The sequence below is a fragment of the Salmo trutta genome, chromosome 7 (assembly GCF_901001165.1).
Source record: "Salmo trutta chromosome 7, fSalTru1.1, whole genome shotgun sequence".
Classification (NCBI taxonomy): Eukaryota; Metazoa; Chordata; class Actinopteri; order Salmoniformes; family Salmonidae; genus Salmo; species Salmo trutta.
Genome location: NC_042963.1, coordinates 39,611,270 through 39,629,291, shown reverse-complemented (window position 1 = coordinate 39,629,291; position 18,022 = coordinate 39,611,270). Strand labels below are relative to the sequence as shown.

The following is an 18,022-nucleotide window of genomic DNA, read 5'->3' as shown; positions in this document are numbered from 1 at the left end:
AAACACACAATACCCCGTAATGACAAAGCAAAAACAGGTTCAGACATTTTTGCAAATGTATTATAAATAAAAAACAGAAATACCTTATTTACATAAGTATTCAGACCCTTTGCTATGAGACTCAAAATTGAGCTCAGGTTCATCCTGTTTCCATTGATCATCCTTGAGATGTTTCTACAACTTGATTGGAGTCCACATGTGGTAAATTCAATTGATTGGACATGATTTGGAAAGGTACACACCTGTCTATTTAAGGTCCCACAGTTGACAGTGCATGTCAGAGCAAAAGCCAAGCCATGAGGTCAAAGGAATCGTCCGTAGAGCTCAGAGACAGAATTGTGTCGAGGCACAGATCTGGGGAAGGGTATCAAAACATTTCTGCAGCATTGAAGGTCTCCAAGAACACAGTGGCCTCCATAATTCTTAAATGGAAGGAGTTTGGAACCACCAAGACTCTTCCTAGAGCTGGCCGCCCAGCCAAACTGAGAAATCAGGGGATCAGGGAGGTGACCAAGAACCCGATAGTCACTCTGACAGAGCTCCAGAGTTCCTCTGTGGAGAGGGGAGAACCTTCCAGAAGGACAACCATCTCTCCAGCACTCCACCAATCAGGCCTTTATAGTAGAGTGGCCAGACAGAAGCCACTCCTCGGTAAAAGGCACAAGACAGCCCACTTGGAGTTTGCCAAAAGTCACCTAAAGGACTCTCCGACCATGAGAAACAAGATTTTCTGAATGCCAAGCGTCACGTCTGAAGGAAACCTGGCACGATACCTACGGTGAAGCATAGTGGTGGCAGCATCATGCCGTGGGGATGTTTTTCAGCGGCGGGGACTGGGAGACTAGTCAGAAAAACGGAGCAAAGTACAGAAAGATCCGTGATGAAAACAACGACCCTTAGCACACAGCCAAGACAACGCAGGAGTGGCTTCGGGACAAGTCTCTGAATGTCTTTGAGTGGCCCAGCCAGAGCCCAGACTTGAACCCGATGGAACATCTCTGGAGAAACCTGAAAATAGCTGTGCACTGACGCTCCCCATCCTACCTGACAGAGCTTGAGAGGATCTGCAGAGAATGGGAGAAACTCCCCAAATACAGGTGTGCCAAGCTTGTAGCGTCATACTCAAGAAGACTTGAGGCTGTAATCACCGCCAAAGGTGCTTCAACAAAGTACTGAGTAAAGGGTCTGAATACTTATGTATATGTGATATTTCCGTTTTTGAAAAAAAAAATTATACATGTGCAAAAAAAAAAACTGCTTTTACTTTGTCATTATGGGGCATTGTATGTAGATTGATGAGGGGGAAAAAACAATTTAATCCACTTTAGAATAAGGCTGTAATGTAACAACATTTGAAAAAGTCAAGGGGTCTGAATACTTTCCGAATGCACTGTATATTAATTTACCAGGTTTGTTGCAAGGATCTGGAGAACAGTTGCAGTAGTTTTTCCACTTACAACAGATGACAACATGGGGAAAGAAGACAGATGTCTCATAGTGATCCTGGAACTCCCTGAAAGGCTGTAGGTGAAACAGAATACCTCGCTGCCGTCCTAATCCTTAAAGCATATGTAAATCTATTCCAAGAAATGTATTGACCATTCAAACGCCTACTTACATTGTTTGAATAATGGATAGATTTGGAATTCTCTGCCATTGACCTCGTTATCGGGACTTCTGGGGTACATGTTCATCTTAGAAGGCAAATCATATGGATGCTTCAGGAGAAATGACTCTCTTGGGGTAAAAAAAGAGACCTGAGTGGGCTTACTCTAACATGCATGCACACACACACACACACACACACACACACACACACAATGTACAAAGGCATTGTAAAAACCCAATATGTGTGTCAGTGTACAATATATACTGTATGTCTGTCTAAGTATACTCACTGAGTTCTGAGATGCTTCCCACCCGTGTGGCTAGCAGGCACTGCTCTATGGAGCGCAGCTCCGACTGACTGTAGGAGTGGCCCTCCCCACTCTTCCCTGACCGCTGCTGGTCCCGATGCAGAGTCAGGCTCTCTGGTAGGCTGAGCACACCTGCAGGAGGGAAAGAGGCAGAGGGGGGAGATAGAGAGAAAGGAGGTTGAGAGGGAGGAAGAGGAGAGAAAAGAGACAGGTGGTTAAGAACAAACCAATGTGTAAACACAGTAGACAGACTCACGATGGACCCAGACTCACTGGATAACAAAATATCAAATAAGTGAAAAGTTACAATAATCATAATACAGCATGAGTTGGTTCTTTTTTAGTCAGGAGAAGTGACTTCTCCATTGCAGGAAAGGTTTATGTTCATTAGATATGTTGGTTTGTACTGCACTGCAACAGGTGAATGGTTTGTCCCTAAAGCTCAGTGTCAGCCATCTTCGTAGAGGGGACATTGAGGAGTATACTGTATTGTGTTTCTGTCTACACAAGCAATCACTGTGTGTGAGGAACAACGCCTGGCAGTCTTTGTCGCTGAGCTAGGGTGTAATCGTTTGCTGTTTACAAGTTGAGTCATTGGAACAGGGAGAGGATACTTCATCCCCTCTATTTCAGAAATGTTCCCTTTGACTGCCTGTGTTTCATAGAGTATTATTGCTTAGAGAAAAAAACAAATATATATATATGATTTGTGATGACGCGGCTTAGTGCTGCCTTTGCAGTGTTTTCCTGACAGTGATTAAACTCTACCTGTTGCTGAATGTATGCCCAAACATCTGCTGTTATATACATGGAAGAGCTCGGTATTATTTTTAGTTCATGAATTGTATGGCAGTTGATGAATTTATGAATGCCCTGGTACTTTTATGTATTTTAGAGATAAATACAAGTAAATAAACTCATAAATACAACTCATAAATACAACTCATAAATACAAGTGAGTTGGGTATGACCCAAGCCAGGTAGCAGTGTTACCAGCTGGTATTTATGCCAGTCTGTTTTAGGAAGGGGGTAGACGGCTGCTGATGGTTACCTACCTGTCTCTGTCCTCACGTTTCAATGCGAGATGCTTGTTGTGAGGTAAATAGCTGTAGAACACTGTTTGCTAAACAGTTTAATAATCTAGCCTTTCTTGTTTTTGTGGATCTGTTATGTATATTCACTTCGACTGCCACCTCCCTTGGCAGTGAGGCACCTTACTTTATCACATGATTCCACACCTACTTATTGTGTGATTTTATTCAGATTTAATCCATCAGGTGGCCATGTTAAATTCTAGTTCCTCATTTCAAATATGGCCATTTAGCTCTGCAGAAATGAGGGTACGTGCTCATATTTGTATGCTGTACCTATCCCTCTTCAGTCTGGCTCAGATGGAGTGTTCTACCTAAACTAATATCATGGAGGCAGTTTCATCATAGCTGCAGCCACAAATTACATTAGTCATTCTCTCCTGCTCAGGGGATGACGAGGCAGATTGCTTTCCTTCCCATTTCCTATTCTTCCACAGCAGCGCAGTGCTGCTACCGCTTCCCACGACTCACGCCTGCGGTGTGTCAAATTACAAAATGGCTATAACCAATGGCCCTATACCCCCTAGGGAAAAGGGAAAGTAGCTTTGGTTTGAACACTTCCTCCTCAATATGCAGCGAATTTAATTGACTTGCTGCCTAGCCTTGCAGTTTACACTATTCATCAGTCTCTAAGGGAAAAAATGGCTTTAAGGGAATTTAGTAATCCTCCTCTGACCCATTACACATGACGAGACTAATTTGTTACACATAGAATAGAGACCTCAGTTAATTTCTGAGTGCAAACATATTTCTATATTTTTTTCTCCTCCAGGGTGACGATGGTCAGAATATTGACAGTAATGAAAGTCAGTCACCATGGAGACAGAGAGCCAGTGGGGGGGGGTGACTGGTTGCCGTGACGCAGGGATAACAGGTGTTGTGTGGTGTAGAGCCACAGCTCACTGCTCAGTGTTCGTGACCCCTCCCATTATACACCTCAGCTAGGTACACTACGGGGGACCACGTACAAACACATGTCCCTCTAACAAAGAACATGAGACCCAACCATCTGCTTCAGTAGGATAGGGTCAGATGTCTGATACAGCACCAGCCAAACCTAACTTACAGTATCAACCAATGCCTTGGTGGAAGACTTTTACAGGTAGGTAGCCTAGTCCCAGATCTGTTTGTGCAATACATAACAATGACTGTAGGTGTTGGCAAGACAGCAGATCCCGGACCACAGACCAGGCTACCTTAATCAAATCAAATTACATTTTATTGGTCACATACACATATTCAGCAAGCACATAGGCACAATATGGATTTCTCTGAAACACCTTCTTTATTATCTTGCCAGCTCACAGAGCAACGCTCCAGGAAATCCAGCTTTAAGCACTTAAAGCAGCGGGGAGCTGTCCTGGCATCTCTCCCCTCCCCTGCCACCACTTTCACACCATTATACAGCTAGCTAAATGTGTTCCTCAACCTTTGATGTGCAGTGATTTAGCAAAACACCCATCATTTTTGTGGTGAACGTTATAACAGCCGCATTTTTCTGGAGGTAAATTTCGAGCATTGTGCCATAGTAAAAGCTAGAAAAGGCGACATCAGGAGGACTCTATGAGGGGGATGCTATGAGTTAAAATAACACTGAAGTGTCACCTTGATTTCCCATAAGCAAGGCTGGGCTGGCTGGCAGCAGAGGCACCCTCTTGCCAGTTGCCACAGAGGCCCTCAACATGCAGGCCATGACCTGAACATCCACTTAGTCCATGGGTGCCAGGCCTGTGTGTGACCTGAGACCGGAGGAAAGAAGAGAAGGAGGATTGGGAGAAGAGGGTCATACTGATGGGCGAGGTAAGACTCCTTCCTGTTCTCTCTCGGCTCCCCCGGTCATCTCTCCATCCCTTGGCCATCCTTCAGTCAGACCAACACAGTTCGGTTGGAGCTGGACAGGCTTTACGCGGAAGATCACTGAAAAGTCAGGATTTCCAAGGGGTGCCAGAGAGTTGTTTACTATGAAACTTGGCCAAAGTAAAGACCCGTATCAAGACCCTGAAGAAAAAATTGGGTTCGCTCACAGTTTTCGACCCTGTAATTTTGCTAATATCCTCAAAATGTATTAATTGATTTATGAATGAGAGTATGTGCTTGAAAAACACCTTGCAAGTTTGCACTTTAGCTTTTGGCTTTAACTTTCCCAGTCCTTGACCTTACTGTGATGCAGGGTGCAGAATCATGCAGTGATGGTGCAAGACCAGCTGACAGTGAAGTGCAGGCTGCTCACAGGCTTGGCTGGGGCAAGGTGACTCACTGTGTTTTAATGCAAGCCAGTGAAGCCACTGCCCTCAGGGAAGAACTGCTTGAGTTCAAATCAAATCACATTTTATTGGTCACATACACATATTTAGCAGATGTTATTTCGGGTGTAGCGAAATGCTTGTTTTCCAATTTTCAACAGTACAGTAGTATCTAACAATTCACAACAATACACAAATCTAAAATTAAATAATGGAATGAAGAAATATATAAATATTAGGACGAGCAATGTCGGAGTGGCATTGACAAAAATACAGTAGAATTGAATACAATACATACATATGAAATGAGTAAAGCAGTGTGTAAACATTAATAAAGTGACCAGTGATTCCATGTCTATGCATATAGGGCAGCAGCCACTAAGGTGCAGGGTTGAGTAACCGGGTGGTAGCCAGCTAGTGATGTCTATGTAACAGTCTGATGGCCTTGAGATAGAAGCTGTTTTTCAGTCTCTCAGTCCCAGCTTTGATGCATCTGTACTGACCTCACCTTCTGGATGATAGCGGGGTGAACAGGCAGTGGATCGGGTGGTTGGTGTCCTTAATGATCTTTTGGTCTTCCTGTGAAATCGGGTGCTGTAGGTGTCCTGGAGGGCAGGCAGTGTGCCCCCGGTGATGCATTGGGCAGTTGCAGGCGGTAAAGTTGCCATACCAGGTGGTGATACAGCCCAACAGGATGCTCTCAATGGTGCATCTGTACAGGTTTGTGAGGGTCTTAGGGGCCTAGCCAAATTTCTTCAGCCTCCTGAGGTTGAAGAGGCTCTGTTGTGCCTTCTTCACCACACTGTCCACAATCAGCTTCTTCGTTTTGTTGACATTGAGGGAGAGGTTTTTTTCCTGGCACCACGCCGCCATGGCCCTCACCTCCTCCCTGTAGGCTGTCTCATCATTGTTGGTAATCAGGCCTACTACTGTTGTGTCGTCTACAAACTTGATGATTGAGTTGGAGGTGTGCGTGGCCACGCTGTCATGGGTGAACAGGGAGTACAGGAGGGGGCTAAGTACGCACCCTTGTGGGGCCCCAGTGTTGAGGATCAGTGAAGTGGAGGTGTTGTTTCCCACCTTCACCACCTGGCACCGGCCCGTCAGGAAGTCCAGGACCCAGTTGCACAGGGCGGGGTTCAGACCCAGGGCCCCGAGCTTGATGATGAGCTTGGAGGGTACTATGGTGTTGAAGGCTGAGCTGTAGTCAATGAACAGCATTCTTACACAGGTATTCCTCATGTCCAGGTGGGATAGGGCAGTGTGCAGCGCAATGGTGATTGTATCGTCTGTTGATCTATTGGGCCGGTAATCAAATTTAAGTGGGTCTAGGGTGTCAGGTAAGATAAAGGTGATATGGTCCTTAACTAGCCTCTCAAAGCACTTCATGATGACAGAAGTGAGTGCTACGGGGCGATAGTAATTTAGTTCAGTTATCTTTTCTTTCTTGGGTACAGGAACAATGGTGGCCATCTTGAAGCATGTGGGGACAGCAGACTGGGATAGGGAGAGATTGAATATGTCAATAAACACTCCAGCCAGTTGGTCTGTGCATGCTCTGAGGACAAGGCTAGAGATGACATCTGGGCCGGCAGCCTTGCGAGGGTTAACACGCTTAAATGTCTAACTCACGTTGGCCAACGAGAACGAGAGCCCACAGTCCTTGGGAGGGTGCCGCGTCGATGACACTGTGTTATCCTCAAAGCAGGTGAAGAAGGTGTTTAGCTTGTCTGGGAGCAAGACACCGGTGTCCGCGACACAGCGGACACCGACATTCTTACACACACTCCAGCCACAACCAAAGTACTGTAACCACTCTCTCTGTGCGTGACAAAAAAGCCAAGCCAGGACTCCTCTCCTGATTATGTCCCTGTCACTGTGCTGTGGTTCAAACCTGGCAATATTCAGCCACCAGAGATTAGATTATTAATTTAGATGATGAAATTATTTTCTGATGTTGTTGTTATCAAAAATGCATGTGGTGGCAGTGGTGGGATCCAGTAGCCATTGTGTCTTTTGAATAATACATTTCAGACTTTGAATCTCTTTAACTACCTGCGCCAAGTGACGGCTATTGCTATTCAGTCATGAGGTTTAAATGCATGAGGGAGAGAGAGAACGAGAGAAAGAGAGAGAGAGAAAAAAGAGAGTGAGAGAGAGAGAGAGAGAGAGAGAGAGAGAGATCCTCCAGGCAAGCCACTCATCACTGAATGATGAATAATTGGTTGTGTACAGGAGGAGCCCCCCATTCAGATCTCTCCCTATAATGAATGCTTAGTACTCAATAATAGGGTAATTCTAAAGTGGACAGTGTCATACAGCCTCATAGAAAAGACCTGGGACATTAAAAGCACTGGTTTGGAACACTGACTCCATTCTACTGCCACAAGGAGAACATAATAGTTACAGTTACTATTAAATGTAATTTAAAAAAAAATACAGTTTACTTTGCTGTTGAAACATTGATTATCAAATAACTGCTTTACTTATAAATGTTGACATATGAGCAAATCCATCTGAGCTACTATATAGGCCTATTAGAGGAAAAACAACAACAACCAATGAGCTATGTAGGGAGAAAAGAGGGAACAAAGCAGGGTTACTATAGGCTGTCTATCTCTGCCACCCCCTGTCTGTAGGGCTGAATGCCTAGCATGCAGGACCAGCCCTGCTTGGAGGCAGGCCCTGCCTCTCTGACTTCCCCATGCTTGACTGAAGGAGTTGTGACCTCGATGTGGCTTTACCCTGCACTTAAATCTATTTTCGAGGGACGCACTAGAGCCTGGTTCTTCCCCAGAAAACTCTGCAGCTCCATGGGAGTAGTTTCCCTGGGTTTCTCACAGAGCAGGGACAACAATGAAATATAGGAGTCCGTCTGTCTGCTAAGTCACTCTGTCCTCTGTGTACTGTACTCACTGTTCTAGGGGATTTAGAGATGAATAATACAACTTAGACCAGAGGCATGTGACTTGTATCAAATAAGCAGAGAGAGAGAGGAGAAAGAAATGTCTGTATGTTAAAACAAGAATAAGGGAGAGAGAAAGATAGAGAAAAGAGATAAGGAAAAAGAGAGAGAGAGTCTTTCCTATTGTTCCTTTCTTTCTTTGCAGAGTGTACTGCACCATGTACTGTACCAGGTGTTCCTGTAAGGGGTTAACCCTGATACTGCACATAGTCTTTTGAGGGAGCTGGAGCTGGCTCACTCTGGGCTCTGACATCCCCCTGCCAGACCAGATGGTGGCCATATGTATACAGAGAGAGGAATCAGACATGATGGAGCTAGCCTGGGAAACAGTGATGCAGAAAGTAAGAGAGAGAAGAGAGAATATAACATACAGTACATTGCATAACAGCTTTATTTCCCCGTATGCATTGACATTTGTAGGCCAATTTTCAGTGGTACAAATACAACTGTGAGTGAAATGTCTAGAGTTGTATGTGAGTTAGATGAGAGGCGGAGTACACATGCCTGGGATGACTGTACAAGTGCTTGAGTATGGGCTTGGTCTGGGATACCCAGTAACCACAGTTCGGTCTAAGACAGCCACCGACCACAAGTCTTTAATGGGTTAGTACTGTATAGCAGCCACAGTTCGGTCTAAGACAGCCAACAACCATAAGTCTTTAATGGGTTAGTACTGTATAGCAGCCACAGTTCGGTCTAAGACAGCCACCGACCATAAGTCTAATGGGTTAGTACTGTATAGCAACCACAGTTCGGTCTAAGACAGCCAACAACCATAAGTCTTTAATGGGTTAGTACTGTATAGCAGCCACAGTTCGGTCTAAGACAGCCAACAACCATAAGTCTTTAATGGGTTAGTACTGTATAGCAGCCACAGTTCGGTCTAAGACAGCCACCGACCACAAGTCTTTAATGGGTTAGTACTGTATAGCAGCCACAGTTCGGTCTAAGACAGCCACCTACCACAAGTCTTTAATGGGTTAGTACTGTATAGCAACCACAGTTCGGTCTAAGACAGCCAACGACCATAAGTCTTTAATGGGTTAGTACTGTATAGCAGCCACAGTTCGGTCTAAGACAGCCAACGACCATAAGTCTTTAATGGGTTAGTACTGTATAGCAACCACAGTTCGGTCTAAGACAGCCACCGACCACAAGTCTTTAATGGGTTAGTACTGTATAGCAACCACAGTTTGGTCTAAGACAGCCAACGACCATAAGTCTTTAATGGGTTAGTACTGTATAGCAGCCACAGTTCGGTCTAAGACAGCCAACGACCATAAGTCTTTAATGGGTTAGTACTGTATAGCAACCACAGTTCGGTCTGAGACAGCCAACGACCATAAGTCTTTAATGGGTTAGTGCTGTATAGCTGCCACAAGGACGTGTTGGAAGTTGGAGGCTACAACCACTCTGACAAAGTGAGATCACACAGGCCCTGGGAGAAAAGACCTACACATGCACATGTATGCTTCTATTAGTATTATAAACTGGACGGTTCGGGACCTGAATGCTGATTGTCCGAAAGCTGTGGTATATCCGACCGTATACAACGGGTATGACAACATATTATTTTTACTGCTCTAATTATTTTGGTAACCAGTTTATAATAGTAATAAGGCACCTCGGGGGTTTGTGGTATATGGCCATTATACCATGGCTAAGGGCTGTGTCCAGGCACTCCGTGTTGCATCGTGCATAAGAACAGCCCTTACCATGGTATATTGGCCATATACCACACCCCCTCGGGCCTTATTGCTTATATAGAACATGGTCTGGGGAGAGAGCATGTCAACACGCTATCAGACACACACATATTGTAAACACGCACATACACATGTACACACACATACTTACATGCAAGAACACACACATGTATGCACACACAAATGCATGCGCACGACACACGCATCCATGCAAGCACACATACAAAGAAACATACATTTACATTTTACATTTAAGTCATTTAGCAGACGCTCTTATCCAGAGCGACTTACAAATACAATACGACAGAGACATAATTATGCCTCAAACGATGCATAGCTGTAGTCTATACATCCCAGTACAAGGAGAAGATTTTGTCGTTTTTTCTTACAGTAATACGTATATCAGATATAAACTTCCATTTAAATCTCACACAAACACACGCAAAGGCAACTATCTACACATGCACAAACACACATCAACAAAACCTAATGAATTCCATCTGTCAAGCATTCAACGCTTTCTGCCTCTTTGAACCCTGTTTCAGTGGAGGTGTGGGTTTCCTCTTGGAGAGAACCATGTGGGTCCTTTGAACATGTTTGCAAGCAGATACAATTATATTTTGTATGATTTTTTTATATATTTTTAAACAATACGAAACAAACACATACAAACAACAACATACAGACGCTTACAAACATCCACACCATCACCCCTGCCACCCCTGCCAAGACCCACCTGCTCACACCCCCATCTCCACCGCTCGCATCACTCTCCGCCACATGGCCTCAAACTGCATTGTTTCTCATCGTCCCCCACACACTTTCAATATATAGACAGTAAAGCATTTGCAGCCCGTTTCAAGAAGCTAGGAGTATGTCGGACATCACTACCTCACAGGAGAGGCATTTGAAGAAAAAAAAAAGATATATATCAAAATGTGTTTTTTTGTCAGAAATGCTTCTGGAACATGTGAACTTTCTTGTGCCTTAATAACAAACTTGTATGCCATCTGTAAATACCAATACAATTGTTAAATTACGAGCCTAGTTGGTTTAGCCACGGAAAAATACAGGAACTTTCCCACTAGCCATGATTGGCTGAGATAATGGATGGGCTGGACGGGCCGAGAGAGGAGATAGGATTGGTCTCCCATGTAGCATGCTTCTGTCTATAACATGAGCTGCCCAGTATGCTTGGAAAATCCTTTCTACTGAGGATTTTTTTGAAAGATATCATGAAGAACTGAAAAAGTGTTGTATTGCTGCCTTGAAGTTAATAGCGCTATCAACAAAGATCAGCGGGAAAAGTTGTGATGGACTACTTTCTGGAGGATGATCATGCCATGCTGACTCTCTCTGACTTACGTAAAAATCACTGTCATCAGAAGAAACGGTGATCAATAGTGTTGTTGTCACGCAAGAAGTTGACCGAGTTTTGAAATCAGTGGAATGCCTGGTGGAAGCAGACAGATGATTCCCAAATTCGGAATTTCTTGATATGAAACTTTTAAGTATTTGCAAATATTTACATTGGTCAGTCCAAAATTGCTTTTTATTCTGTCATGGAAATACATTGATTTCCAAGTCATATACAGTTTCTATGCCTTTAGTTTGCCATGTAAACCAATTTATCTGTGAATTCTGAAAAGCTATCTATCTATCTAGGATCATTCCTTAGTGTTGTGTGTTTTATGGTGTGGTATTGGTTCTTGTAAAATAAGTGAAATTTTTTCCCACAATGTTGTACTGTTCTTAACTATGAAGTTGTTAATGTTCTTAGCTTCATCCTTTGAAAATAGGCATGTATGGACCTTGCTTTGTTCACAGGGGCATTGTCATGCTGAAACAGGAAAGGGCCTTCCCCAAACTGTTGCCACAAATTTGGAAGCACAGAATCATCTAGAATTAAAAGCAGCCCCAGACCATTATTCCTCCTCCACCAAACGTCACAGTTAGCACTATGCATTGGGGCAGGTAGCGTTCTCCTGGCATCCACCAAATCCAGATTAGTCCGTCGGACTGCCAGATGGTGAAGCGTGATTCATCCGTCCAGAGAATGAGTTTCCGCTGCTCCAGAGTCCAATCGTGGCAAGCTTTACACCACTCCAGCCAACGCTTGGCATTGCGCATGGTGATCTTAGGCTTGTGTGCGGCTGTTCGGACCATATGAACCCTTTTCATGAATCTCCCGACGAACAGTTCTTGTGCTGACGATGCTTCCTATGACGGTGAAAGTCACTGAGCTCTTCAGTAAGGCATTCTACTGCTAATGTTTGTCTATGGAAATTGGATGGCTGTGTACTTGATTTTATACACCTGTCAGCAACGGGTGTAGCTGAAATAGCCGGTTCCACTAATTGAAGGGGTGTCCACATACTTCTGTATATATTGTGTATATAGAGTATGTGAGCATGTGGTCTGAGCAGACATTTAACAGAGAATACACAAAAGTCACAAAGCAAATAACTTTTTTGTACTTTGAGGCGCTACGCCTTTTAGGGATTTTAAACTCTAACTCCTCTCCTGATGTACCAAAAGCCTGTGGATTATGTCTTTGTATATACATTGGAGAAAGTCTGCCATTTAAGAATTGTGGTCAGTTTGTACTACCTTGTAAATTAAATGAAAATATAGTGGCTTGTGGGTGTCTACTTGGGGAGAGTGGGTCCACCAAGAGACTGAAGTGAAATGAGTGGAGGCCCCACACACATCTCAGAGAAGTGCCTGATGCCCTCCCAGTCTCCCCGTCCCAGTCCCTCGGATAGAGCCCCTCTCCCCTCTTACCAATAACCACCATTATAGCTTAGCTATACTGACAAAAAAGGAATAATGAGGTTTCGACATCTTCTCTTAATCTGTCCAGAACTAAGAATTACATTGTACTGTTGTACCATCTTTACCTCCCTCTTCCTATTTTCTCCGCCCTTCACCCCACCCAAGGCAAGCTTGTCCCAACCCCCCATCCTTGCCCACCCAAGCTAAGCTTGTCCCTACCACCCATCCTTGCCCATCCTTTCCCACCCAGGCTAAGCTTGTCCCTACCACCCATCCTTGCCCATCCTTTCCCACCCAAGCTAAGCTTGTCCCTACCACCCATCCTTGCCCATCCTTTCCCACCCAAGCTAAGCTTGTCCCTACCACCCATCCTTGCCCATCCTTGCCCACCCAAGCTAAGCTTGTCCCTACCACCCATCCTTGCCCATCCTTTCCCACCCAGGCTAAGCTTGTCCCTACCTCCCATCCTTTCCCAACCTTACCCACCCAAGTAAAGCTTGTCCCAACCTCCCATCTTTTCCCACCCTCCCTAACTCTCAGACACCCTTACACCCATCGATTTACTCATCCATTCTCATTCATTCCCGCCCAACATATACCCTATGCATCCACACACTGCTTTTCTCCACTACATCACCAGATTCCTGCCGTAAGCTCTGGACCATTACTCCAGATCATCGCAGCTAGCTAGCTGCTACTTAGTGGCCCAGCCCCGAAGCTAGCCTTGAGCCAGGCCCATCTCCCAGCCTGCTCAGTGGATCCTATGATCACTCAGCTACACAGCTGATGCCTCCCGGACTCTTCACTAACACGACTAGAAGCCACTACATCACCGGATTCCTGCCGTAAGCTCTGGACCTTTGCATCGGATGATCACAGCAAGCTAGCTGCTACCGAGTGGCTATAGTGGCTAACACCCTTGTCCCGAAGCTAGCACCAGTTAGCCTCAAGCCAGGCGCATCTCCCGGCTAGCAAACAAAATTACTCCAACTACAATACCTCTTTTGCCAATTGGCCTGGAACCTTTGTCGACACGGAGCCCCGCCGATCCATCACGATGGTCTTCAGACATAATTCCGTCCGTTGTGCCCTCAACCGGCCCTTGCCGGACGTCGGTGAAGATGCTTCTGTTAGCCCCGGCTTGCTATCTTTATGAACGCCGTGTCTCCCACTTGCTAGCGTAGTAACGACTACCTAACGGCTTCCCTGTTTCATCTATTGCTGTTCACTGGACCCTATGATCACCTGGCTACATAGCTGATGCCTGCTGACCTGTTCATTAATCACGGTACTCTATTTTGTTAATTTGGTTTATCTGTCGGCCCCAGCCTCGAACTCGGCCCTGTGTGTAGTTAACTGACCCTCTCTGCCCATTCATCGCTATTTTACCTGTTGTTGTTGTCTTAGTTGATTAGCAGTTGCTGTCTTACCCGTTGTTGTCTTAGCTAGCTCTCCCAATCAACACCTGTGATTGCTTTATGCCTCGCTTTATGTCTATCTCTAATGTCAATATGCCTTGTATACTGTTGTTTAGGGTAGTTATCATTGTTTTATTTTACTGCGGAGCCCCTAGTCCCACTAGATTCCTCCTTTGTCCCACCTCCCACACATGCGTTGACCTCACCTAGCATAACTAGTGCCTCCAGAGATGCAACCTCTCTCATCGTCACTCAATGCTTAGGTTTAGCTCCACTGTACCCGCACCCTACCATACCCCTGTCTGAATCTATTCTACCACACCCAGAAATATGCTCCTTTGATTTTCTGTCCCCACCGCACTAGACGACCAGTTTTGATACCCTTTAGCCATACCCTCATCCTACTCCTCCTCTGTTCCTCGGGTGATGTAGAGGTTAACCCAGGCCCTGTGTGTCCCCAGGCGCTCTCATTTGTTGACTTCTGTATCCGTAAAAGCCTTGGTTTCATGCATGTTAACATCAGAAGCCTCCTCCCTAAATTTGTTTTACTCACTGCTTTAGCCAACCCTGATGTCCTTGCCATGTCTGAATCCTGGCTTAGGAAGGCCACCAAAAATTCTGAGATTTCCATCCTCAACTACAACATTTTCCGTCAAGATAGAACTGCCAAAGGGGGAGGAGTTGCAATCTACTGCAGAGATAGCCTGCAAAGTTCTGTCATACTTTCCAGGTCAATTCCCAAACAGTTCAAGCTTCTAATTTTAAAAATGAATCTCTCCAGAAATAAGTCTCTCACTGTTGCCGCCTGTTACAGACCCCCCTCAGCTCCCAGCTGTGCTCTGGACACCATATGTGAATAGATTGCCCCCCATCTATCTTCAGAGTTCGTTCTGCTAGGTGACCTAAACTGGGATATGCTTAACACTACAATCTAAGCTAGATGCCCTCAATCTCACACAAATTATCAAGGAACCCACCAGGTACAACCCTAAATCCGTAAACATGGGCACCCTCAAAGATATTATCCTGACCAACTTGCCCTCCAAATACACCTCTGCTGTTTTCAATCAGGATCTCAGCGATCACTGCCTCATTGCCTGCATCCGTTCACTGTCAAACGCTCCCTAAAACGCTTCTGCAAACAGGCCTTTCTAATTGACCTGGCTCGGGTGTCCTGGAAGGATATTGACCTCATCCCGCCAGTCGAGGATGCCTTGTTGTTCTATTAAAGTAATTTCCTCACCATCTTCAATATGTATGCCCCTTTCAAAAAATGTTGAACTAAGAACAGAGAACAGATATAAGTGGTTCACTCCGGACCCGACTGCCCTCGACCAGCACAAAAACATCCTGTCGTGTACTACACTAGCATCGAATAGTCCCCGCGATATGCAACTTTTCAGGGAAGTCAGGAACCAGTACACAGTCAGTTAGGAAAGCAAAGGCTAGCTTTTTCAAACAGAAATTTGCATCCTGCACCTCTAACTCCAAAAAGTTCTGGGACACTGTAAAGTCCATGGAGAATAAGAGCACCTCCCAGCTGCCCAATGCACTGAGGCTAGGAAACACTGTCACCACCGTTAAATCCATGATAATTGAGAATTTCAATAAGCATTTCTCTACGGCTGGCCATGCTTTCCTCCTGGCTACCCCAACACCGGCCAACAGCTCCGCACCCCCCGCAGCCACTTGCCCAAGCCTCCCGAGCTTCTCCTTCACCCAAATCCAGATAGCAGATGTTCTGAAAGAGCTGAAAACCTGGACCTGTACAAATCAGCTGGGCTAGACAATCTGGACCCTCTCTTCCTAAAATTATCAGCCGACATTGTTTCAACCCCTATTACTAGTCTGTTCAACCTCTCTTTCGTATTGTCTGAGGTTCCCAAAGATTGGAAAGCTGCCGCGGTCATCCCCCTCTTCAAAGGGGGTGACACTCTAGACCCAAACTGTTATAGACCAATATCCATCCTTCCCTGCCTTTCCAAAGTCTTCGAAAGCCAAGTTAACAAACAGATCACTGACCATTTCGAATCCCACCGTACCTTCTCCGCTGTGCAATCCGGTTTCCGAGCTGGTCACGGGTGCACCTCAGCCACGCTCAAGGTACTAAACGACATCATAACCGCCATCTGTCACACCCTGACCATAGAGAGCCTTTTATTCTCTATGTTGGTTCGGTCAGGGTGAGACGAGGGTGGGTTATCTAGGTTGTTTTATGTCTATCTTGGCCTGGCATGGTTCTCAATCATAGGCAGCTGTTTATTGTTGTCTCTGATTGGGGATCATATTTAGGCAGCCATTTCCCCACTGGTTTTTGTGGGATCTTATTTTGAGTTAGTGCATGTCGCACCTCTGATGTTACGGTTAGTTGTTTGTTTCCTTTTTTGTTTTGTAAGTTTCACAAAAACTAAAGATGTGGAACTCAGAGCACGCTGCGCCTTGGTCCGTCTCTCCACACAGCCGTGACACCATCGATAAAAGACAGTACTGTGCAGACGTCTTCATCGACCTGGCCAAGGCTTTCGACTCTGTCAATCACCGTATTCTTATCGGGAGACTCAACAGCCTTGGTTTCTCAAATGACTGCCTCGCCTCATTCTTATTTACATTTTTTGCTCTTTTGCACACCAGTATTTCTACTTGCACATCATCATCTGCACATCTATCACTCCAGTGTTAATTTGCTAAATTGTAATTACTTTGCTACTATGGCCTATTTATTGCCTTACCTCTTTACTCCATTTGCACACACTGTATATAGATTTTTCTATTGTTATTGACTGTACTTTTGTTTATCCCATGTGTTACTCTGTGTTGTTTTTTGTCGCACTGCTTTGCTTTATCGGGTCGCAGTTGTAAATGAGAACTTGCTCTCAACTGGCCTACCTGGTTAAATAAAGGTGAAATAAATTTAAAAAATACACCCATTCTCTCCCACCCTCCTACACATATTCATATTCACCATACCTCACTCTTCCCTCACCCTCCCATACATACAGTATATACCAACCTGCGCACGCACACACACACGCACGCACGCACACATGCACACACACACACCCATAGAACAGTTAAATACATATAGTGCCTTGAGAAAGGTTTCACACCTCGCAACTTTTTCCACATTTTGTTGTGTTATAGCCTGAATTTAAATATATATATACCCACATTACCCCATAATGTCAAAGTGGAATTATGTTTTTCAAAAAGTTTACAAATTAATTCAAAATGAAAAGCTGAAATGTCTTGAGTCAATAAGTATTCAATCCATTTGTTATGGCAGCCTAAATAAGTTCAGGAGTAAAAAATGTGCTTAACAAGTCACATAAGTTGCATGGACTGTATGCAATAATAGTGTTTAACATGATTTATGAATGACTACCTCATCTCTGTATTCCACACGTACAATTATCGGTAATGTCTCTCAGTCGTGCAGTGAATTTCAAACACAGATTCAACCCAAAAAAACAGGGAGGTTTTCCAAAGTCTCGCAAAGAAGGCACTTACTGGTAGATGGGTAAAAAAAAAGCAGACATTGAATATCCCTTTGAGCATGGTGAAGTTATTAATTACACTTTGAATTGTGTATCAATACACCCACCCAGTCACTACAAAGATACAGGCGTCCTTCCTCAGTTGCCAGAGTGGAAAGAAACCATTCAGGGATGTCACCATGAGGCCAATAGTGACTTTAAAACAGTTGCAGAGTTTAATGGCTGTGATAGGAGAAAACAGAGGATGGATCGACAACATTGTAGTTACTCCACAATACTAACCTAACTGACAGAGTGAAAAGAAGGAAGCCTGTACAGAATAAAATATTCCAAAACATGCATCTTGTTTGCAAGAAAGCGCTAAAGTAATACTGCAAAAAGTGTTTTTGTCCACAAAGTGTTATGTTTGGGGCC

The 18,022-nt window shown here is 44.6% G+C and overlaps 1 protein-coding gene across 2 annotated transcripts in view; it reads right to left on the bottom strand.

Moving 5' to 3' along the window:
* Window positions 1–18,022, bottom strand: part of LOC115197391 (ankyrin repeat and BTB/POZ domain-containing protein BTBD11-B) — a 109,136-nt gene that overhangs the window by 36,207 nt on the left and 54,907 nt on the right. For both annotated transcript variants that reach the window (XM_029758841.1, XM_029758840.1), the window contains exon 2: window positions 1,899–2,048. In XM_029758841.1, the coding sequence (XP_029614701.1) occupies window positions 1,899–2,048 (150 nt within the window). The remainder of the gene's footprint in view (window positions 1–1,898; window positions 2,049–18,022) is intronic.